Raw genomic sequence first — 17,870 nt, forward strand, 5'->3', positions numbered from 1 at the left:
ATGTTTTTTGTTAGTTGACGTTTGAATGAACTGTACCCGATAAGGAAGACTGATACGCTAGATCTACTAGACTGTGAATATAAATAATGTCAACCACCACTCACCTTGAGGTTGGGCATCCGCTTGGCGAGTGCAACGACCTCGCAGGTGGAGCCAACGTTGGTGACAGTGGCAGTCCGGAGGTCTGCGTCGAAGCGCACCGTGGCGGCCACGTGGAACACGACGGACACCCTGCCGGTGAGCTCGGCGGCGTCAGCCGGGCTGATCCCCAGTCCCGGCTGAGAGCAGTCGCCCGCCACGGCCACCACCTTGCGCAGGTAGTCCGGGCACGCCTCGCGGGCCTTGCTGAAGGCCTGAGGACAGCACAGGTCAGGCACCTCACCTAGGACCTCCCACATACTCCGTGTAAGGTGTTATCACAAATACTGACATGTGGAATAATCGGGTCTACTGCCGGATGTTTGTGTCGCTCTGGCACAATATTTCGCCCACGTAACTCGTTGCCTTCTTCAGGCGCTACCTGAGACTGCCGTATTTGAGGATCTTGTCCAGTATTTATGCCCAGCGCCCTGAAGAAGGCAACGAGTTACGTGGCCGAAATATTGTGCCAGAGCGACACAAACATCCGGCAGTAGACCCGATTATTCCACATGTCAAGATCTCGCCAGGAAAGCCTGAAGAGTTGTATCACAAATACTGTTTGCAGGTTCCTAAAACCTCCTCTGAGAAGTTTAGAAACTGCAGGACGATGTGATCGTCATTATTCCTTCATGATTACAGCTGTTCGACAAAATAACGGAAACACGAGTCGTTGCTTGGAGTTTCCGTTCTGTAATAAAAAATTCAAAAGCATATGATTCAGTATTGGAATCAAAATTGTACAGAATTCTTTTGGAACTTGGAATACCAAAGAAGTATGTTAAACTTATAGAAGCGAGTTTGAAAAACACAAAAGGTAGAGTACACGTGGGGAAACTGGAGTCAGAAGAATTTGTAATAAAGAACGGACTTAAACAGGGAGATGCCCTGTCTCCGCTACTTTTTAATTTAGTCCTAGAATATATTGTACGAATGGCAGCAGATAATTCAGAGGGTGTGGAGTTAAATAGAAATATTAAGATATTAGGGTATGCAGATGATCTAAACGTCATTGGCGATAGGAAAGAATCTGTAACAGAAAATGTGAATGCGTTAATCAAGGTTAGTGAAGGTGTAGGTCTAAGGATAAGTGAAGACAAAACTAAATACCTGGTTACTACTAGACTGACAACAGCAATAGATCAGGAAATGTTAAGAGTTGGAGACATGCAGTTTGAAAAAGTGAACACATTTAAGTATCTAGGCGTGGACATCACTTCGAGAAATGAGATTGAATCTGAACTGAAGAAGACATTACGGGCGTGAAATGCGTGCTACTTCTCACTGAATAGGTCACTTTCATGACGGATATTGTCTAGGATTTCAAGATTAGAATATACAAAACTATTATTCTACCAGTTATGCTGTATGGGTGTGAGACTTGATCTCTCATTGTGCAAAATGAAAAGCCGTTTCGAGTATTTGAAAACAAAATTTTGAGGAAAATTTCCGAAGCAAAAAGGGATGACATTACCGGAGAGTGGCGAAAACTGCATAACGAAGAGGTTCACGAACTCTATTCAAGCCCTGACATAATCAGTATTATTAAATCACGTAGGCTGCGTTGGGCGGGTCACGTAGCTCGAATGGATGAGGGCAGGGCAGCGCGCAGAGTGCTGGTAGGGCACTTGGAGGGAAAACGTCCTGTGGGGAGACCGAGGCGTAGATGGGAGGGAAATGTGAAGGCTGATTTGAGGAGCCTAGGTATTGAAGGTGAATGGAAGGAAATAGCCCAAGACAGGGACAGATGGCGAAAATACGTTGCTGCGGTAATGGACTCTCGAGTCCGGTACGACCAGTAAGGAAGTAAGTAAACAAAAAATTCAATGTTCTGATAGCAATCGAAATGCAGAACAATAGTCCATGGAATTATATACAATTCATTTTGAGGGAAACCCTCCGTTACCACAGCGGAGAATGTAAAGAAGGCTTGAGCCTTTGAATTAATGCAGTGGCTTAGAAGTATTTCATAAACGTTATTTCTTACCGTTCCTTTAAGAGCGACCTTATGTCCTATAAAACAATTGACACGACTCCGAAAACCATTAAATAAACTGCACCGTACTTCATATCTGCAGCTGGAAGAAGATATATGAAACTGATTTCCCTCTCTCACGTTTGTTTCTAAGGGAATTAAGCAGTAGCTTTGTGAAAATGGCCTTCTTATTAGAAGTAATGGGCGTATTCCTGCAGCGTTCTAGAGAAATACGGTGACAAAATTTTCTAGCCATTGTGAATTGACTTGCCTCGTTAAAAGCGTAAATTTGCCGTGGACTTATGAACAATTTGGTGGGCAACAGGAAATGTAACCACATAAACGACCACCGTACTGCGGCTTACAGAATCCATGTCAGTAGCATGAACGACATTCATTATGTTAGGTACTTATCAAAGTACACGACTCTAATCCCTCACATTAGAAGGAATGGCTTTGGACCTCAGCTACTGCCACCAAGTCCATGGCACAGAGCTCCAGAGTGTTTTCTTTGGATGGCAAGCACCTCCACTGGATTAACAACGAATCTGTCATGCTACGGTGGTGTGGTCATTGTTATGAAACGTCCTCGCAGAATGGAGTGCAGACGTGGAAGACTGCGCTGTCGCTTCCATTCAAGCAGATACAGAGCTGTATGCGTGAGTCTTGAGAGTTATAGAGGGTGATAACGTCCTCTTCGGAAGGAAAAGTTCCGAGTTCGACCCAGTCAGGAGCACTTTTTTAATCTGCCACGAAATCTATCTTCCGTTCTATTCTTTCATAATCTGATCCGGTAGTCTGGTACCGCGCATTGCGGAATTTGAATCCGCGCCAGACGCCATGGACGTCGAAGACCCCTAGAGGTCTCTGCACCATCGCGCCGTAAGCTGTGGTGGTGCGCGCGCCTCCTGACCCACTTTTAGTGTGAGGGCGCCACAGCGGAACACGTGGTTCCAGCGGCCAATAGCGGCGCCCCCGATCGAGCACTTAAGCGTCTGCCTGTTGTTCAGCCTGCCTCGCTCGGTGCCAGTCGTACTGTGCAGTGATCGCGTGCGGAGCTGCAGGAGCGCATACGATACTACACCGAGCCATAGGGACCTGCTTGCGGGTTACGTCTCGAGGGTGCGTAAAGCTTTGAAACTTACGCATACTAAGGACGCAGGAGTGGCCAACTGAGTTTTTGTTAAAACATAGATTGGCGCTCAGCATCATCTGAGGGTAAAAGCAACCTCAGGAAGTATTTAGAGCAGCATTGTCGTGCTTTTTGCCGTTGCGGAAATTTCTTGTGCAGGTGATGCCTTAGGGCCAGCAATGCAGCCGGGCCACCTAACTGTGTCAACGATGGCTGTAACTGGCACCCCCCTGGCAGCAGCCCCACTTCCCGCTCCGGACATGGCGAGAAACACAGCAGTTATACACAACACACCGACAACTAAATATATAGTCAGTACTTGCAATCCTGCCCCTCCTAACCTCGTCCTACCTCCGCTCCTGCTTGCCAACGCCACCAACACACTTCCCGAATTCATTACGTCCATGAAGAATGGCAAGCAGATGCCCCGTCTGCCGATCAAAATCCTCCCCAAACCCACCCCCTCGTCTCAGTCTTCCACCCGCTCCAAATACCTTAAATCCCCCCCACTCAAGTCCACCACATCCAACCAGCGGCGTGTAAGGAAGGACAGGAAGGAGAAGCATTCCAAAGGGAAGAAGTCATCCACCACCCCCACCCCAACCACTTCCACACCCTCTGAGGAGCCAGCGCCCCCGACAGCACCTGTCGTCGCTCTGGGAGGGGACCAGGAAACACCAGCACTGGAAGGGAACCGCGTAACCGGGCTGGACTCGGATGGTTTCGTGCTGGCGAAGAAAACGTTTCGCCAGCCGAGGCTTCCACCGGCCAGGAGAGTGGAACCCACCCCGAACAGGTTCCAGGCGGTGGCCGATGAGCCAGAGACACCACATGATACAACAACACAAACACAAAACCAGGTCACCCACCACCTCCCTCCGATCGTCGCGGAGTTCACTCGGAACTACGAGGAACTCTTCGAAATGTTAAAAGCAGCAATCGGGGGAGGCAATTTCAAAGCAAAACCTGCTGGTGGTGACAAAATAAAAATAACACTACTGACACTTGAGCACTACACCACAATAAAAACACTTCTCAACAGCAAAAACATACCCCATTACACTTTCCCCACAACAAAAACACGCAATAGAAACATTGTCATCAGGGACCTACCGAGACGAGTGGCCCCCCAGGCGATCAAAACAGACCTGACTGCCCAGGGGTACATCGTCAAGGCGGTCCAACTGATGGGAAACATAGGCAGCAAATGGCCCCTGTATCAGGTCACACTGCCAAACGTCCCACAGAACAAAAGGGACATTAAGACGATCCTGGCGGTCCCTGTGACCACTGAACCACTGCGCCGCAAAAACAAGACGGTGCAGTGCTTCAGATGTCAGGGCCTCAACCACATTGCGGCACACTGCTCAATGGCAGTGAGGTGCAGAAAATGCGCCGAGGCCCATGATACACGAACGTGCAACATAAAACACACGGACCCGCAAATAAGGTGCGCGCTGTGTGGCAAAAACCACACAGCGGGTTACCAAGGTTGCGAGGTCCATAAAAGACACACACAGCAGGCAAAGGGCGCAAAGGCCGCCCCCCACACACGAAAAGAAAACACCACGAACCCATCCAGACACACAAGAAACCAAAACATAACACACACAGACAAGGCCTGGGTAAAACCAAGGCCAGACACACCAAGGGCAACATATGCGGAAGTGGTTTCTCCCCCGAGGAACCACGAAAGCATTGCCCAACCACCACAACATAAGACACCAACACAAGAACAACATCGGGAAATACACAGCAACAACGACCAGGTCCACCTTGACGGAGAGGGGCCTAGGAAACCCCAGACACACTTCCCCCCCATGGATCAGTTGTTAGGCGTAATGGTGCAGACCATGAACCTCGTCATGGAAATGATGAAGGAATTCAGGGAAGCCCAAAAGCAGAACACACAGATCCTCGCTGCCCTTCAGGCAACAGTCCAGCAGTCGCTCCCCTCTGCGACTTCCTCAGTAGTATCAAAACCCCATCATGGATAGACGACCAAACATCCAAGGCCTGACAATGTGCGACTTTAACGCAGACGGCATTGTTAATCAAGAGGTCGAGTTCAGAGAACTCATGAAGGAGTTCTCCATCGACATATGCATGATGGGGGAAACCCACCTAAAACCGGGAATAAAAGCGACAGTCCCCAACTATGTTAGCTATCGCAAAGACAGGCCAACCCAAGGCGGAGGGGTGGCCATATACATAAAAAGAGGGATCCCCCACCACCAGGTATTCTTACCAGCTACCAACAAAATTGAAGCAGTGGCGGTGGATGTAACCACTGCCACCGGACCTCTAACAATTGTTGCAGTCTACCGACCCCCACATGACCAGATAGATGAGGGAGACATAGCTGCTCTAGGGCAAATTGAAGGCAAACTCGTAATAGGGGGAGACTTCAATGCCAAACACCCTGACTGGAATTCTAGAGTAACCTCCAGAGCAGGCGCCAAACTGCAACAACTAGCGCGCACCCACCACTTCGAAACATGGGGTCCAGTCGAACCCACACATTTTCCGAAAAACGGAAGCAGGCCCGATGTGTTAGACATAGCTCTCACTAGGAGGATCGCAGGGTTTGTGACCGCAAGGACAATCAACAGAATGTCCTCCGACCACAACCCAGTGATTCTGGAGGTCGATGTGGGAGAATGGGTAGCACTCCCACGGTACCAGACGTCGTACAAACGTACAGACTGGGAGCGATACCAAGAAACTGTCGCCTCTGATATCGCTCGCGCTCCGCCACCTACTGCCGAAACAGTAGAACAAGCGCTACAAGACCTAACAGGCAGCATCTTACAGGCAGCGGAAGAAGCCACCCCTCCACAAAGGGATGGCCCACCACCGCAAATACAGCTCCCGGAACACTTGCTAGCTCAAATTCGACATAAGAACAGAGTAGCAAAAGAGTGGAAGATCACCAGAAATCAGGCCACCAGGAGGCTGCTCAATCGTCTACAGAGAGAACTGAAGGTAGCGCTCAATGAGCACAGAAACCAGCAATGGCAAAACCGCCTCACAGCTCTCAAAGTAGACGACCACACACTATGGCAAGCGACAAAACAGTTTACAAAACGACGCGCTAGGATGCCGCCACTGCATGGCGAGCGGGGACTGGTCTACAGCCATGCTGGAAAGGCCAACGCCCTCGCCGACTCCTTCGAGAAGCAGTTCCAAGCGGCAGAACCCCAGGACGACGAGCATGAAAGAGTGGTCCGTCGTCAACTGGCTGTCTTCCTCAATGCCGAGGAGGACCCAGAGGACGAACCCATACTTTTTGCCCCCGAGGACGTGGCAATAGTAATCAGGTCTCTCCCTACAAAAAAGGCGCCAGGGCACGACAGTGTCACAAATCAGTTAGTCAAAAAACTCCCACCCACAGCGATCACACACCTCGCGAACGTCCTCAACGAGATTACTCGATCCCGTGTTTTCCCAGCTTGCTGGAAACATGCGGAGGTGGTCGCGATACACAAACCAGGGAAAGACCCTCTATTCCCGCAGCACTACAGGCCGATTAGCCTCTTGCCAACTCTCAGCAAGATCTATGAGCGCCTCCTGCTAAGACCCATACAAGAACATATTACCAGAGAGCAAATTCTGCCGGATTTCCAATTTGGCTTCCGACAGAACCACTCTGCCCCACAACAGGTCATGAGAATGGTTGAAGCAGCAACAGAGGGCTTCAGCCACAGAGGCTACTGCGGAATAGTGCTACTGGACGTAGCCAAAGCCTTTGATTCAGTATGGCATAGAGGGCTACTCTACAAGTTGTACACACAAGGGTTTCCCGGGAGCATAGTTCAGCTGATCAAGAGCTACCTCACGAATAGGACTTTCTCCGTCAAAGTAGAAACTGCCACCTCTACCAGAAGGCGTATTTGTGCTGGGATGCCACAGGGATCGGTCCTGGGGCCCGTATTGTACAGCTTGTACACTGCGGACACACCAACGGCCCCCCTGGTGCGCACCGCACAGTACGCTGACGATACAGCCTTCTACACGAGAAACGCGAACAAGGACCTGGTCATCCGTAGGTTACAAAGGGTTTTAGATAACACAGAAACTTGGGCCCGTCGCTGGCGCATCACCATTAACTCTGAGAAGACGCAGGCAATGCTGATTACCCGCAGGCTCGGAAGGCGCGATCCTCCTCAACGTCCCCCCCTACACCTCCACCTAAATGGAACCCAACTCCCCTGGCGCAGAACCGCCAAGTACCTTGGCGTAACCTTGGACTCTCGTCTTACGTGGAAACCCCACATAGACGAAGTCCATAGGAAGGTCTGCGCCAGAATGTCCACCCTATATCCTATCCTGAACTCAACAAGCTCCCTTCCCTGCCCACTAGCATTAAATGTGTATCAGGCCCTGATCCGGCCAGTAATGGAGTATGCGTGCCCTGTCTGGGGATACGCGGCGAAGCAGCACCTGGACAAACTCCAGAGGCTGCAGAACCGCGCCCTCAGAAGGGCACTGCGCTTACCTCTTGGATTCCCTACAGACGACCTGCACGCCGCAGCCGAAATCCCACTCCTGAGAGAGCGTTTCCAGGATCTGGCAAGGGCCTTCTATGAGGGTTCTTCCAGATCCAGAAACGCACTCATCCACTCCCTAGGTCGGTATGACATGTCCCGCGATAAGCACAAGCGCCCTATGACGATCTTCGACGACTAAGTCGAAGAGAAAATCCCTACACCAAATCCATCATCCTGTTCCTCCCCATATAACAACAAACTTCTCGCCCACCTCAGGCAAGTACCAGACACACTCACAACAATCATCACAAATCACAGACACCAAAAACTACAGAAAAATCACACACACACTTTCACAGAGGAGTAAAAGCCTAAAGGCTACAGACTCCCCCTCACACTTCCCCAAAGAGGGGAAAGCAAAAGATGAGAGAGAGGAGAGAGACAGCCTGCCAGTCTAGCCTCGCGTGCATCTCAGGACATATCGCCTCAGACAGCGTATTGACTTTCGTGTTTCTATTCCAGTGGATGTAGTTGTCATGTTTTTTTCTTTTTTTTTTTTAAATCTTTATTTCCATATGATATTAATTATAACAATGTAGCCCACTACCTTATCTAATTAGTGGGCCGAAGGTCTCATACATTTTTACATTTGCAGCTTTTCTAAATATAAGTTAGTAAGTAGTTAGTGATAAGTAACAAGTACATGGAAACTACAATGGGCAATTAGTATGTTGGTTGAGGACTAAGTGGTAACCTAAGTAACTAACTATATACTACTTACTAAGCCTGCAGCGTTACAAAAGTGTCAGCTCTAATATAAACCTACTATTTGGCCTTGCTCATTGAGCTAACCCCAATGAGCGTGCACCTGACACTGGGCAGGCCATGGAGTTGGTCGCTGCAGGTTCCTAAGAGAAGTATCTATTTCTAAGTCTACATCTAAACTAAACTTAATCTAATATCACAATCGGGTGCATTGTCTAGATAGGTGGGGTTGCACTCCATTCCCCCTGATCCCGGGGCTCGGCGGATTCTAGACTGAAGAGTCGACCTTTCCGTACGCGGGCGGATTGGGAATAGGGTGCTGTCTTTATCAGTGTTCTAATAAGTCTCTAATCATGAGCTAATTTGGTTCATTCAGGTAGTCCCTTAAGACTTTCTGTGATACCGCGTTAGCCAGCTTGTTTATGATCTGAAAGGTGTCTTGATGTCTTAGCAGTCTATATGTGTTGTTATGAGGTAGTTGTCCGCGTAAGTCTGAGGCCACATCATTGAAGAGTGGGCACTCGTAGACCACATGGTCAGGAGTACCCTCCAGAGCACCACAGTCACACGCAGGTGTCGCCTTTTTCCCAAATCGACATAGATATGTCGAATAGGACTTTTATCCATTGTGGATGTGGAACACTGCGACTGTGGTGTGAAAAGGTTTTCAGAAATTACTGCAACCAGTCGCCTTTTATGTAGATGTATTTTATTTAACCATGACCGGTTTCGAGCTGCCTAGCAACTCATCATCAGATGGTATATACATTTAGTGCTTTTTTGTACCCATTGTGTGGGTGGTTGAGTATACTCAACCACCCACACAATGGGTACAAAAAAGCACTAAATGTATATACCATCTGATGATGAGTTGCTAGGCAGCTCGAAACCGGTCATGGTTAAATAAAATACATCTACATAAAAGGCGACTGGTTGCAGTAATTTCTGAAAACCATGTCGAATAGGGTCCATGCCCAGTGAGAAAATGGATGAGCCCTCTGGTTGGTTCGAAATATGTCATTTTTATTCTTTCTCTGACATCTGGTAGTAAATCAAAAGTCCTGCGCCCTGTATCTTCGTTTTCCCATGAAAGTTGCCAAAGCTGTTCCCCTCTTAACCTGATTTCTACTTTGTTTTCAGTCCTACTCCCTAGAATTTCCTCTATTTTATCCAAGTTCCCCTTTTTTGCCCGATACCAGGCGGCCTGCTCCCGAATTTTGATATCCAGTGGGCAGAGTCCCATTATGACTAACAGGGCTCCTCCCGGTGTGGTCCTGTAAGCCCCCATTGATCTCATAATCATATTCCTTTGAACTCTTCTCACTGTCATGGCGGGCACCACCCTCGTGAGCCTGTGTGCCCAGACTCCTGAACCGTAACCCACTATGGAGGTGAGTATGCTGTTATGATATAACTTGATGAGATGTGGTGGGAGGTGGAAGCGTTTATGTCCAATGGAGATGAGGTTGTTTAGTACTTGTAAAGCTCTTTGTGTTACGGTTTCAATGTGTCTGCCAAATGACCACCTCTCATCAATGATGATGCCCAGGTATCGAGTCTCATGTCGCCTAAGAACAGGTGAGCCCTCTATCCTAACTGTTGGATTCCTGACTAGTTGTCCCTTTAGAAGGAGGTAAGTTGATTTGGTTGGTGAAATTGTCATTTTAGTTTTCCGGCATCAAAGTTGTAGTGTTGCTATTGCTCGTTCTATTTTAGGTTCTATGTCTTCTCGGCTTCGGCCGCCAACCAGTAGAAGGAGGTCATCTGCGTAGGCTATCACCTCTAGCACTTCATCAGTTTGCTGTAAATTATCTAGTAGGGGTTCCATGTGGATGTCCCAGAACAGGGGACCTAAAACGGAGCCCTGGGGACATCCCTTCGTGATTGTCTTTCTTACTCTTGTGCTAGGAGATGATAGCCAGACCTCCCGATCCTCACAATAGCTCCTCAGACACCCATACAGCGGCCCTGGACACTCCTTCTCCCGTAAGCAGGAGAAGAGCGAAGGCCACCACAGGTTGTCGAAGGCGCCACTTATGTCCACCATGATGCCGACTACATACTTGTACGGGGTAGAGCCACAGACCTCAGCCGCCAGGGCGATTGCATCAGATGCCGAACGCCCCGGCCTAAAGCCGAATTGCCTGCTGCTCATCCCGCACAGCACTCGGTGCGCAGCCAGTCTGTCAGCCAGCAGTCTCTCCAGAACCTTCCCAAACAGATCAAGCAGGCAGATTGGACGGTAAGATTTTGTTTCTGCTGGGTCTTTCTCGGCTCCTTTTTTGATAATAACTACATTTGCCCTCTTCCAAATTTGAGGGAACTTTTGCTGCCTCAGACATTCGTTATATAGTTGAGTTAGAGGAGCGACTATCTGGGGAGCCAGGAATTGCACCACCTCTGCCACAATGCCATCCGGCCCGGGAGCTTTCCCTATCTTCAGGGTTTTTATGTGGGCAGCTACCTCCTCTTCAGAGAATGGGTAGACTGCTGTATCATTTACGTGTACATTGCTTATGTAGTTCTCTCGCAGCTGCCGTTGCTCATTGGTCTCTCCATCCGCTGTATCATCAGGCAGCAGGGACTGGAGAAGAACCTCGGCAGTTTCCTGCCAGGACTCTGTCATCCCGTCCCCCGCCTGACAGTTGAGAGCTCCATCGGAGAGCGGATTTTTTCCCGGACAAGCTTATAGGGAATTCCCCAGGGGTCGAGAGCAAGTTGGTTGAGTACAAAGTGTTCCCAACTTTGGGATCGTACTTCACATAAGTGTTTGTGAAAATTTTCTTTTGCTTCCCGGTATAGTTGCAGCCATCTTTGCCTTTCAAGCCAGACGACACTGCGCTGGTAGTGCCTCCTGAGCCTTCTGACAGACCGACGCATCTCCTCCAGTTCAGCTGACCATGGTGACGGAGAGGCCGCCATGGCCTTCCTCCTAGTAGGTACGGCAGCCTTCACCGCTCGAGTTATTGCTGTAGTCAGTTCTTCAGCTCTTTTGTCAATGTCAATGTCCAAAAGTCCGTCACCTTCTGGCAGTGCAGGAATGTCGCACTCCCTGGCAAGTTTTTCCCAGTCGGCTCTTTTATAATTATATTGCACCTCCCACCCCATGGCCCAGCGGCTCTCCCTGTTTCCTACGCTGAAAGTGATAAGATTATGGTCACTGGTGGTGGCGTTCTCTATCACTTCCCACTGCTGAATTAGGTGCACCATGTTGGGTGTAGCCAAGGTCACGTCAATGTTTGTGCCTTGGCCACCTCCCGCCACATAGGTCGGAGGATTTCCAGGTTTATTTACCACCACCAGCTGCAATGCCATAATGGCCTCTTCTGCCTTCTCCCCATTTGGGTCCCTGGTGCCGCTGTACCATAGGGGGGATTTAGCATTTATATCAGCAGTTACAATTACTTTTCGCCCCCGCAACGCCGTGATGACTGTGGAGAGATGTAACAAATGTCTTTCGATGTCATCTCCATACTGAAAATACATATTTATGAGAATGACAGTGCCAGATGGAGATTGCAGCTCCACGACGTTGCAGTGGCTAGTTGTGAATTGTGTCAGAACTATGGCTCTCAGAATTTTGTTGGTTATGATTATTGCCGATTTTGGGTTTTCTCCACTGCTTATAACTTGCCATGTCGTAGCTGTGAACACTAGTTTCCCATTTAGGGAGTACGGCTCTTGCAGACAGATCAGATCCAGTCTCCTCTCCTCCACTTCCTTACGTAGCTCCTGCATCACCAGTCTACTGTTCTGGGCGTTTAGTTGTCCAATGGTGATTTTTGTCATTTAATTTATGGATAGTATGTGTGTATTCTGTCATTTGGCCAGGTCTTATTCCAGTCAAATGTAATACGTCCATTTGCTACAACTGCTTGTTCGTATATGTCATCCAAGTCAAATTTTTCCCCGCGTCTTTCAAACAGTTTCTTGAGTAAGTCTCGCAGGGCTCCGAAGTCGGTGGGGAGATTCACTGACTTGAGCTGGATTCTGTCTACGGCCTCCATTGCCGAGAAGGTGACTCTCCTACCATTCTCATGTCCCACCCGGACCACGTGTCTTAAGGCAGTGGTCAGGGTAGTCGGCTGCTCTAGTCTCGCTAATTGCATGGTGAACTCAAGATTTGGATAGACCCTGACTGGGTCGATGGGTGGCAATCTCACGATTGGATCTTTCATAGCTTGTTCACTTGAACTAGTTATTTTGTTCTCCTGTAGTGGTTGTTTTATGCTACTGTACTCTTTCGTTGAGATTGCCACCGTCTCTGTTACAGGATGCCCTTGCCGTTGATCTTTAGTCGGCATTGTCCTCCGGCTTTGGGAGGAGGGAGACTTGACTGTAAGAGGTTCAGTTTGAGTTCCTCTATCAGTAGTGGTGGATTCCGTTTGGGTACTCGCGTCCTTCATAATGACTGAGGCGTCAGTGAGCGACCTCAAGAACATCTTAAAGGCACTTGCCCTCATGGCATCCCTCCTCCTTTTGCTCAGGGATTTTCTTTTGGTCATCCTGTTTGCTTTGGCTTGTTCAGCCATAGTCTATCCTTGAGATCAACCTTTGCTCCAAAAGTCTGTAAGTGGGGCAATTCCGCCCAGTGGCGCCACAAGGTTTTTTGCCCCTTCTTTTACATGGGATACAGACTGCTGTAGCCCTACAGTCTTTACGGACATGTCCATCCTCGCCACATTTCGAGCAGGCCGACCCCCTGGTACAGTGCCTCAACACGTGGTCGAGATCTCCGCAATTGTGGCAACGCGGTACCACAAGATAGTCACGTGTATTTACGGCGTGGAAGCCGATGTAGAGTTTGCCCATTGCAGTTATTTTCTTCCTCATTTGAGCAGACACCTCTGCGACGTGGTGAACCACGTCACGGTCCCGAGGTCCTGTCTTAAATTTCAATTTGAAATTTTCTTTAAATTCATCCTCTGTCATGTCTTCAAAGTTTTGTGCCTTTATGGTTTCGTGTATCTCCTCATTGGTCATAATAGTCGGTACATCATATAGAATGACCAACGGGTTTCTCTTCCTTGGCGGCTCACATTTTACCACCGAGTTTAACTTAGTATTATTTAATAATTTTAGTTTGTCCTCTTCAGAGGCCACTTCTACTATTACTGAGTTCCTACTTGGTTTAACCCTATTTATCTTAATCTTATCTTTTACTGGGTTTATTGTGGTGGTGAGTAGCTCCTGTATTTTCTTTACGCTAGTGTCCTGACCGGGTAAGGTCCTTAGGAACACCGTTGTGTCAGTTCTCTTAGTTATTTTTGCTATTGTGTCTCTGGTTGTATTTGGTTTTGGTGGTGCTTGTGCTACCACCCCTGCCCAGGTCTTGGCCGGTTGTTTCCTCAATCTTTCATTCTCCTTCTCAAGTTCTTCAACACGGCCCTCAAGCTTGGCGTTTGCTATGGTCCACGCCGCAAGCTCATTTTTAATTGTTGTTAGAGCTGCCTGGCTAATTTTTCCATTTTTAATATTTTGTTCAAGGAACAAAGTAATTCTCGTGTGTCTTTGCAATACATTTTCCTCGTTTGCCTGCCCTGACTCGTCCTGGGGAGCAGGTACAGGCATCACAGAAGCTCGCGATAGCGCACTCGAATCCCTCGTTTCGGGCGTCTCCATATTTAACGAGTGATAAAAAGAGGTGGGAGCCCGTCTCTTGCCCCGGACCGGCTCCTCTGGCATGGGGGGGGACTTCTGCAGCTCGCCCACCGACCTCGCCCCTAGGTCAAGGGCACTCCAGAGCTGCCGGGTTCAGCACGCCGTCGCCAGCGCACTGGTCCCCATCGATGGCGTCGTCGTCGACGATTTCACACGACGCTCCTCGGCAACTGCACCCCGCACTCCGGAGAGGCGGATGCACCTCTCGCCCTTCGCCGCCTACTTGCCCGAGTTTCCACCTGAAGGCCAAGGACCCACTCCTACTCAGGTGGTGGGTCGGTCCCCCAGTCGTTCGGCGGTCTGGGCCCATCTAACCTAGCCCAGGCGATGTCACCACCACCTGGGTTTGGCAGAACACGCCCCGGTTACCCAGGGGCGCGGTGAAGCACCCTTGCCGACTCGCGCCGTGATCCCACGCCGACAAACGAGGTCGCCGGCATGCAGAGCACCTGCTGGTCTGTGCCCTGCGAACAGAAAGGGACTGGTGTTCGGTCCCTCGACACAGCTCCCCCTGTGCCACGCACCCTTCGCTTTCGCATCGGGTTGGGTCGCAGCTCTCCCTTTTGACGCAAGGCAGAATGCCAAGCTTGACGTCTGGCACCACGGGAAGGCGGAAAGAGCCACTTGGGAAGGAGAGGCTGTTTGAGACGCGTCACTTCCCCAAGTGAGGACTGCCGCGGCACGCTCGACGTAAAGCGATACGCTCCAGTGCGAGCTTCCGTGCCTTACGGCGCGCCGGCAACGGGCGGGCCCGTACCGAAACGCGCCGTCAAGCGACTGACCTCACGCCAGACTAGTTGTCTTGTTTGGTTCGTTACTCTGTTGTCTGTTCTTGTTGTGTCGTAAGGTCCTCCGTTGGTCATGTCCGTCCTCTCCCGTTGTGCCGTTGCTCGCGGGCTGCTCCGTGGGTCCCGCCGCGTTTGCGTCACTACTACCCCGCGACCGTTCCGGTCGCCGTTTCAACAGGTAGTGTGCTACATTTATACTTCAGTTAATAGCAATGAGTAGAAAAGGAAACGATCGTGTTGTACTGTTGTGCAGGAGTCGCGCATCAGCTGCCCGACCATCCGGTGCCAGACTTTCTACTTTACGCCACTTCGGCGACCTGCATGTCGTTGTGAGGAAGGAGAGGCGGAACAACGAGGACAATAAAAACACCCGGTCTTGAGAGAATAAAATCTCAGATCCGGCTTGCAATCGAACCTAGCATCCTGACATCTAGAAGCAGCGGGGATAACTACTAGGACACAAGGTAAGGAAACCAGAAAAATTAGTGTCAAGTTCTACAGTACCCAGGACCAATACAACATATCTTTCTTACGATCTGGTTCCCACGAAAGTAGTGTTTGAGTAGCTTTCTCTCATCTTAGGACAGATAATTATGTTTAGTATACGTGTGGAAAGTGTTTGAATGACCTTTCCCACCACAGTGGAGACTTTATTTCTTCTTTCTTATCTCTACGAAACCTAGACGTGCACTCTCCCGTGGCAGGGCACATTCCGTTTAATATCAAAGAAAGACCGTTGCTGCTAGTAAAGCGGTAAAGTGGTAGTTAATTAAAAACAAATATTGGAACAAGGGTCTTTCTCTGCGTGATGTGAAGACATGCACTACGAAATTTAACATTAGCAGCTGTATGTCGTTATTATTAATAGCTCGACATTCATTTGAATGTCCGTGTTATCTGTGGAACACACCAAGAGTTCAGATCTCTGCCACCCAGGTGTCATTTTCCCAAGTGATGGTACATTTACCCACCACATAAGCGTTGATGCGATCCACTGAATTGTAAGTTTTGGAAGGACGTACGGTCTATCTTACCGTTTGTTCTGAAGGTCGCTGGACATACCACAGTGCATATATACCGTAAGACAAAACATATTGGTTTCAACGTCAGATCTCAGACTTAATCGAGGAGGAATTATGCCATACAGCTATCAAGATGGACATACTACCCCTCGGAAAATGTATACAGAGGACACATACTCTTCCAAAAATATTCTCAATATGATCATCTCCTTCGCAAAAAGTTTCAGAGTTAACTCATTTGGATTCATGGTAAGGCCAGCACGCAAAGGAGTATTCTAAAGGTGGACGAATAACGTTGTCATTCCACAACTGGTAAAGCAAGGATGCAATGTTACCAGTTTGAAAATTGTGTGGCAACTACAGCACTTAAACGGAGAAGATGTCAGGTTGAAGTTTGTCTTATTAAGGAGGAGTAGTCAGAAAGAGGACAGAGATACTTGCGTAGTTGACAACAGAATAGTAACAAAAGTCGTGGTGAATTGTTCAACAACTGCTGGCTTTGTAAAGAATAGGATTAAGATTTCTTATAAAGATGAAGTGAAATATGTGAACATATTTTATTACTGTGAAACATTATAACTTCCCAGTGCTGCAGTTCATTGATCATGGCTATCCACACAACAGACACGAACGATTTTGGAAAGTTCAATCCATCATCAGATATGCCTGGGAAACCAACATAGTTTGGCACGAGGAAGATGTCCTCTTAACAATTAGGAATATGGTCTCAGAATCAGGCTTTCATTGCCAGTATTTACATCAGTAGTGTGTCAATTTCTATCCTGATCCACTTTTTACTTAAATGCGGTATTGATATTTGTGGTATCACTGACAAAATGGAACAGCTACTGCGGATTGCCTACGTGCATGACCAAATAGTTCGCAGTCCAAGATGGCGGTAAGATACGCCCCCTTATTAATCATTTCAGCTTCATCACGTGACAAGCCGTACCCCTCCTCTACCCTACCCGACCCTTGCCCCATTTCCCTTCTCACACCCTCAGTCCCGTCAACTTCACCGGAGTATTGAATCAGTTGCTTTGTTTTTTTTTTTTTGGTCATCAGTCTACCGACTGGTTTGATGCGGCCCGCCACGAATTACTTTCCTGTGCTAACCTTTTCATCTCAGAGTAGCACTTGCAACCTACGTCCTCAATTATTTGCTTGACGTATTCCAATCTCTGTCTTCCTCTACAGTTTTTGCCCTCTACAGCTTCCTATGGTACCATGAAAGTCATTCCCTCATGTCTTAGCAGATGTCCTACCATCCTGTCCCTTCTCCTTATCAGTGTTTTCCACATATTCCTTTCCTCTCCGATTCTGCGTAGAACCTCCTTATTCCTTACCTTATCAGTTCACCTAATTTTCAACATTCGTCTATACCGCCACATCTCAAATGCTTCGATTCTCTTCTGTTCCGGTTTTCCCACAGTCCATGTTTCACTACCATACAATGCTGTACTCCAGACGTACATCCTCAGAAATTTCTTCCTCAAATTAAGGCCGGTATTTGATATTAGTAGACTTCTCTTGGCCAGAAATGCCTTTTTTGCCATAGCGAGTCTGCTTTTGATGTCCTCCTTGCTCTGTCCGTCATTGGTTATTTTACTGCCTAGGTAGCAGAATTCCTTAACTTCATAGACTGCGTGACCATCAATCCTGATGGTTAGTTTCTCGCTGTTCTCATTTCTACTACTTCTCATTACCTTCGTCTTTCTCCGATTTACTCTCAAACCACGCTGTGTACTCATTAGACTGTTCATTCCGTTCAGCAGATTATTTAATTCATCTTCACCTTCACTCAGGATAGCAATGTCATCAGCGAATCGTATCATTGATATCCTTTCACCTTGTATTTTAATTCCACTTCTGAACCTTTCTTTTATTTCCATCATTCCT

At 48.4% G+C, this 17,870-nt stretch overlaps 1 protein-coding gene across 1 annotated transcript in view; it reads right to left on the reverse strand.

The window, feature by feature from the left end:
* The window catches only part of LOC126101474 (fatty acyl-CoA reductase 2-like), a 229,526-nt gene that overhangs the window by 181,072 nt on the left and 30,584 nt on the right, over window positions 1-17,870 (reverse strand). The window contains exon 2 of the mRNA XM_049912124.1: window positions 105-353. Within this exon, the coding sequence (XP_049768081.1) occupies window positions 105-353 (249 nt within the window). The remainder of the gene's footprint in view (window positions 1-104; window positions 354-17,870) is intronic.

Source organism: Schistocerca cancellata, chromosome 9 (assembly GCF_023864275.1).
Source record: "Schistocerca cancellata isolate TAMUIC-IGC-003103 chromosome 9, iqSchCanc2.1, whole genome shotgun sequence".
In the NCBI taxonomy this organism is placed as follows: Eukaryota; Metazoa; Arthropoda; class Insecta; order Orthoptera; family Acrididae; genus Schistocerca; species Schistocerca cancellata.